Raw genomic sequence first — 7229 nt, 5'->3', positions numbered from 1 at the left:
CTTTCAATCAATCTTTACCCAAATATATTTACTAAAATAAAAAGCATATAGGTATAACTTGTCTATCAAAAACATATTTATTTTTATGGCACCATTTGCGGAACAATGAAATCTTTCATTTAATTTTAACATCTTTAGATCTTCAGCAATTTTTCTCAGTAAATCATCGTATTTCACTTTGATATTTTCATCTTCATAATCATAAGAATTAACTATTATTTCGATGGGATTTGATTTTCTTGCTACATTATAGTTAATATTGTCGAAGTCATATAAGCTTTCCAAATATTGTGCGTCACCTTTTCGTTTTTTTCTCTCTAACTTACCTGAAAACAAATCATTAGAATCAATTAGTTATGTAATCTTCGTACATTATCTAGAGAAACATAGAGCAAAGTTTATCACTAACAAACGCATACTAATGCATTTCATACATTTAGCCTGTTTCCCCAACTTCCTCCAAAAACTTTTTTAAAACCTTTTGACCAGTTTTGTGTAAGTTTATGTCACCAAAAGATAATGTACTAAACGTTGTCGTACTTTCATCTGTGGCGGAATCAGATTCAATAATTTCGTCCAAAAAATCCTGTGTCGTTTTATCTCTTTTTAAGTTCTCTATTTCTGATATAACATCTGATACAGGGACGTTAGATGAGTCATAATATGAGTCGACTGTTTCAATGGCAGATTCTTCAGTTATATCTTCAGGGAAGAAGTAATGTCCCGTGAAGTCATGGTTAACTTTGACTTCACCCAGTTCTGCTTGTATTTTGATTGGACCAACTGATGGAGGTTGTAAAGTTTCAATGGTTACTTCAGTTGCATGGGTCTTATCTGCAATAGAATAGTCTTTTATTCCTATTGTTATTTAATGACGCCATTAAAGATACAAAATATCTTACCGCTGCTTCTAAATATCACAGCTTCAACCAAGTCCACTAACAAAGTGGAATTTACGTAATCGAATTCAGGTATCTTTGTAGTTGTTGTTGGTACCTTCTTGCTATAAATTCTACTAACGAATGCTGCTACGCTGGGGTCACTATAAGTAGAATCCATGTTACCATTTTGAGACGGATTTTTTGTCGAAAGCAACAATTCTTTGAACATCGAATCGCTGCTTAACTTTTTCTTCAATAATTCAACAAACTCATCCACAGCCATTGAATCTTTGCATGGATTAGTTACTTTCTTTGTAACTATTGTTACAGGTTGTCGGGTAAAATCATAGAGATGAGAGAAATAGTCAAAGTCGGTTATATTTTTATCTTCTTCTATAGGTTCAACATTCGTCGAAATTTCGGGAATGGTCGTAGCATTTTCCTTTAGGAACTCTTCATCGGATGGTAGTAATTGGTAATCTGCATTAACTGAAGTATTTATATTTTCTTGTTCTTCGTTAGTTACTGAATATGATTTATTATTTCTTCGTGAACCTTAATTTTAAAAAATAACAATGGGATTAGCTAGCTTTTCATGCAAATTCGAAAATTATTAGGTCATTATAACACTTACTGCATAGAGCAGTGTGTTCCAAATCGCAGGTTCCTCCGTCTGGGCATCTTGAACAAGGGGGTCCTTCGGAATATACGGGTTCCCCTAAGATGTTCCCACCTGGAGCGAAATTACAGACTAGTCTATGCACTGTCCTGTTTCTGGAATCTTTAGTATCTTTTAACCGCTCCTGGGAAGAAAAAATACTTTTGTAAACAACTAAATAATTACCTAAATTATGTAGCACGTGTTGCCTAAATAAGATTTCGGAGCAAAAAGTTAAGTACTTTCTAAAAATATCTGAGGTGTTCCTTAGAATTTACATAATGAAGCAGACGTCTATTTAAACTTGTCGATCAACACTTAAAGCTCACTGTACTGTGCATACAAAGCGATTTGTCTTACTTGGAACTTCGCCCCTCCGCAGCCAACTTCGGTTGAGTGAGCCCACACGAGCTGGGTGAAGTAATCGTAATGCGGAAAACCCTTGTTTATTGACCTGAAACGTAATAATTAATACATTTTGATATAAAGTCGAAAGCACACCAGACTTGATATTTTTGTAGCAAAATAGCCTGTATCACAATGAGATAAGATGCCACTGTGTATCGTGTTGTGTTTCAAAGTACAGATACGAGTAAGTAGGTCTTGACAACAAACTTTATAGTCGAAAGGTTCCACTCGGAGGATTCATCATCATTTTTATAGAAGTGTTACAGTTTCATCAAGCTACAGGAACACGATCCTTTCCAATTTACCAAGCAAAGAGGATTTGGCCTACACTCCCCATACTACAGAGCCGGCCAGACGGATTTTTAGGAAGACCCGATGTTCACATGTTTTACTCTTAGTCAAGTAGTATAATCACAAAATAATAATAAGTAGATACTACGTACAGAAGTTTTACTTCGCGAAGGTATTTAAAAAAATGTATGCTCAATGTCATTAACAATATGGTGTAATTTAGTCTGTCTCAAGAGTCAAGCACCATTTTGTTGACAAACGTCAGTGATCGGCACTGCGCCGAAGCTATAGGGCTGACTTCGGTAAAATGATGTGACGTGAGGTGCCAAACTGCGGAAAATGGCGGAGGAAATACATGATTTAGCACATGGACCTATAAAAAAAGTATTTAGCATGAATTATCATGAATAATATTAACTACTTATTTACCTCTCAGTGTCTTGAGGCAATTTAAAAAAGTACATTCTGTGTTTTTATTATTATTTAGGCAGTTAAATACTGCACAGTATTTAGTACACCATTTTTTTTATTTTCTTCCATCATACACAAGAATACGCGTGCGTGAGTCAATGTTCGCTCGTATGTGAGGCCTTGTCGAATAGTATCCTGTAGGTGGGCCATCGTGCGTGTTTTGTTTTCGATGTAAACTCGCGGAGATGAACAGGCCTGGTATAATGAAGATGTGAATTGATACTCACGGCAGGTACCTCTTTAGGATAGAAGAGTTGCTATTCAGCAGCTCCATATACCAGACGTCCACTAGAGAGAGTGGTGACAGACCAGGAGCCTCGCCATACACCGACGCGATGTTCTGACCCACGGCCACAGTGACTATAAAATTACATTTTGTTGTGTTGATAATAACTTTCGATTCTAAACGTAATTTTAAACAAGTATTCAACGCACGTTTAACTTTTGGTGAGAGAGAGTCGTAAGAGTGCATGTGTCCATAGTCCGAGCTAACAGGCTCCGATCATTTTGAAATTAGTTAATAAATGACTCAAACAGAGATTCAGCAGCCTCAGTATCCTCAACATAGATAATATTAAATTTACTTTAGCAATCAATCACTCAAAACCACTAGGGACATACCTTTCGATATGAAAGTTATTTGGTCCTTCCTAGCTAAAGTACTTATTACTTATTATGTAATCTTAGGCTACTGAATATAAATTCAGTGAGCTAACCTATGTTATCATAGGTAGGTTTTTCTATGGAAAATCGAGTCTGCATTTGACCTTAAATACAGCCAGAAGCGTAGCGTACCTTGGCGGGGCCCCGTATAAAAATTTGTTTGGGGGCCCTTACGAAGGGTAAAAATTTCTCAAAAAAGAAAAAAATGTTAGCATAAAATTAAAAGAAATGTTTATTCATCATAATTATCTATCTATCACATTTTTAGAAACAATTAAATTAAATAATAACTCTCCTTGCCTTTTTTGGGCAAACTGATTAATTAAATCATTCATAGCTGATGATGACTTTAGTTTTTCTAAAGTTTCTGCCTCTATGGACAATAGTGACAGGTCTGACAGGCGTTCCTGTCCCATAGAAGTTCTTAAATATTTTTTTATCAGTTTCGAGAAACTTCTTTCAGCAGTTGCGGTTGTAACTGGAAGGGTCAAAAATAAAAAGCCTGCTGTTATTACCTCCGGAAAACTGTATGCTAGACTGAAGACTATTGAATTTTATCAGTAATATTTCAATGAGCTCCTTAATGGAATGAATTTTTTAAATCTCAGAATTCAGGCATGTTTTTTGAGCCTTTAATAATTTAATCATAAAGATTTATTGATATGTCTATATAGCCGTCAGTTTTCCGGAAGCGTTTAATATCTCTTCGTTTAAAGAAGACAGAAGTTTCTCTGGTTGTAATATTTCAAACATCTACTCAGTTCGCAAAGGCACTGAAATCTTTTCTTAATTGCTTTTTTTACTTTTCTCATTTCTGAAATTTAAAAAATTTGGGAAGTTTCTATTAATTTTTGCTTACGCACCTTGGGGGCCCCCGTAGGCCGGGGGCCCCGTATAACTGATACGGCAGATACGGCGGTAGCTACGCCCCTGAATACAGCTGATGGGTAGGTAATAAATAATGAAGCATAAGATACGATAATAGGCCTATAGACTTAAAAGCCCAGCTTTTTTGCTTTTACTGTCAATTAATAAAATACTATTACAGTACCTATCCAAACAAAATGTAACTAACATACCTATTATGTAATCTCTAAATAAATAAATAAGAAGTTTCAATTTTACGAGATCGACATTTTTAAGAATCAATAAGAAATAATTTTAAATATCTCTTCGTGACTAATTAACCAAATAGAAGACAAAGAGACTAGATTACAACTTCATAAGTTTAATCAAAGACTTTGCGAGCTTCGTGGCTCATTTAACATAAATCTGTTAAAAGAAAGACCAAAGTACCTAAATGTGATCTCGTAAAAACTTCTTTATGGTCCTTTCCCACTGCTCCAGACCACTTTGGTCTCTTTTGCCAACTTAGGCTGGTTTTATAGTCACGTTTATGGTAAGCGCAGATGGCATACGCAGCACAAAACGCCTGGTAGACAGCGCTGAAGCTATAAAACGGGTCTAAATACTTACATACATTTGCGCTGTGTATGTGTCAGTGTGACTATAAAACTAGCTTTAATAAACCTAATGTCCTTAGGCGATGAGGCGATTGTCGAACAGAAACAGTCAGGAAATAGGAAATAGGGAAAAATTAGATCCTTACGTTTCTCAAGTTAGTTAATTTATTATTTATAAACAAAATATATTCAGTCGAAGTTTACTTTCAGTTGAAAACGATCAAAATTGTATTACTAGTATTCTCAGAATGTAAGATCGACTCCTAGTCAACTGTAGAATCAGTCAACAGCAAACTAAATCTACTTTTGGAAGGTCAAATAGATAAAAGGGTCAGCCAGTGCTCGATATGTAGGTACAATTCATTTAACTCAATAGAGTGAGGCCCTGATATTTAACTCTATTTCCATTAGGACTTATCTCTAGATCTTCCAGTTTTTAGATCGACGCATTACTACCATTTGAACCAATTCTTAAGTAGTTTAAATAGGGATTAGTTATTATTCACGGTTTTTTTGTAATTGTACCTAACTCGGCAAAAGACGATCTGACGAAGGTACCGCGAAAAGCTTTAGAATGCTGGCAGCGCAGAACCAGTTGTCATGGAAAACTTTAGGGGAGATCTTTGTAAAGCTCTGGAGGTATTTTTGTTTAAATGAGAATTCCTAAATTACATCAAATAATGTACCTATACCTAAGTTATCAAACTTGAATAAAACTGAACAAAATTACTGATATCGTATATTGACTGACCTAAGTCCCGACAGTCGTCCTGTATGTCTGTTGCACCTTGGGAAACGCACTGGTCTGCCCACCTGTGGGCTGATACCTCCAGTTCCTCATTCCACTCCTATGACAAAAGAAATAATAAGATCACCATTCACTCTGCTGTCCTAAAGACTCCCATCGTTTACCATTCACTCTGCTGTTTTTACTGACTTTTCATTCGCTGTGGAATTCTGTAATAGCTACTAAGCTGTTCTCTAAAAGACTTCCCTTCCCTTCTTCCAAGAGTTCCCAAATAAATAATAAACGTAAGATTATTTACTATACAAATTCCATGCATACCAGTTTCATCATGTTTTCGGCTGGTGGGAACGATCGTACTTCCCCTGCTGCTATTTTATTTCGCCGGCTGTTGATTTTTTCCAGCAACGCATTCTTTTGGTCGTCTGTTGTAACTGTCTTCTGATATCCAATGCAGTTAGGTCCAGGACCTGAAGACTAATTGGAAGATCATAAATGACTTAAGTTGCAAACTTCTCTTAGAAACGCGATTATTCATTCCTCACTCCCAGCCCGCAGCGCAGGACCGATCATTATAGAAATCCTTGGGGGAGGTCTTAGTCCAGCAGTGGACGTCATTTATCTGAAACGCACTCCCTAAACCTAGATGGTTTCAGTTGCAGAATAACTCCTTAAAGTTAGGATCTAACTACTAGTTACTTAACTAATAAAATTCGATTTTAGATATGAATAGGTAAAGCTCATAGCAGATTCATCAACTCTGAAAGGGATCAACACCGTATCGCCTTTTGCGAGCTGTCATCGTCTTTTCGCCAAGCGAGGCGTTTACGTTACGATGCGGATAAGACTGTGTGCGTTGCAGTAAGCAGTTTAATACAAAGAATACTGACTGCCTCGAGTTGATACGGTTACGATCCCTTTCCGGGTTGATTAGTGGGCTACGTGCATAAGCTTTCATGATTTCACGTTGCCTACACCCGGAACTTACCTGCGCTCATTAAGTAACTAATTGGGACAACTTAAGTAGGTAGTAATAGGGGGTCAATATCGAAATTGGGGCAAGATGGATATCCCTCGGATACTATTGTAAATAAATGAAATGAATAGGGCGTTAATTGCCATGGGTTCGTATCCATGATTAATAGGGGACGTGATTACCATAGGTAGGGAATGAATGAAACACCTTAATATGCAATAAAAAATTTGAATTTGAATTTGATTTCCATCTGCCAACTCACACATAAGTAGATCATTAACCGAACAGTGTAAATAACTTCTTAAAATGTATAGTAAGTAAGTACACACTTTGTTATTTGTGTGATAATGAATGTCATATTTTATAATTAAATTTTAAAGTTTAGATAGATCATACCTTGAACTTGCAAAGTGTATGCTGTTTACTGTTGTTACAAACATTAGAACCACAATAATTTATAGCGGCTGTATTTGACTGAATAATAAATTGAATAAAATTAAATATCAAAAATGCCACACAATTATTATAATTTAAATGAGGCAGCATTTAAATTAAATTAACTAGCAAAAATAGTGCCACATAGACTACTTACTTATACCTCGAAAATAATCAAGTTGGTTTAGGGATAAGTGTAACTTTTTTTAAGGATTTGAATTTAAGTATTTATAGCTTT

The 7229-nt window shown here is 35.7% G+C and overlaps 1 protein-coding gene across 1 annotated transcript; it reads right to left on the bottom strand.

The window, feature by feature from the left end:
* Nucleotides 1-3: 3 nt before the first annotated feature.
* Nucleotides 4-7140, bottom strand: LOC135074152 (uncharacterized). Its single transcript, XM_063968459.1, has 9 exons — nt 6953-7140; nt 5902-6057; nt 5587-5683; nt 2937-3069; nt 1900-1993; nt 1516-1684; nt 903-1436; nt 541-834; nt 4-326 (listed from the first exon to the last, which is right to left on the bottom strand). The coding sequence occupies exons 1-9, from the start codon at nt 7100-7102 to the stop codon at nt 4-6; spliced, it is 1950 nt and encodes a 649-aa protein (XP_063824529.1). The 5' UTR covers nt 7103-7140.
* Nucleotides 7141-7229: the final 89 nt, after the last annotated feature.

The sequence above is a fragment of the Ostrinia nubilalis genome, chromosome 8, assembly GCF_963855985.1.
Source record: "Ostrinia nubilalis chromosome 8, ilOstNubi1.1, whole genome shotgun sequence".
NCBI classification, from domain to species: domain Eukaryota; kingdom Metazoa; phylum Arthropoda; class Insecta; order Lepidoptera; family Crambidae; genus Ostrinia; species Ostrinia nubilalis.
This window is presented reverse-complemented; position numbering and strand designations above follow the sequence as displayed.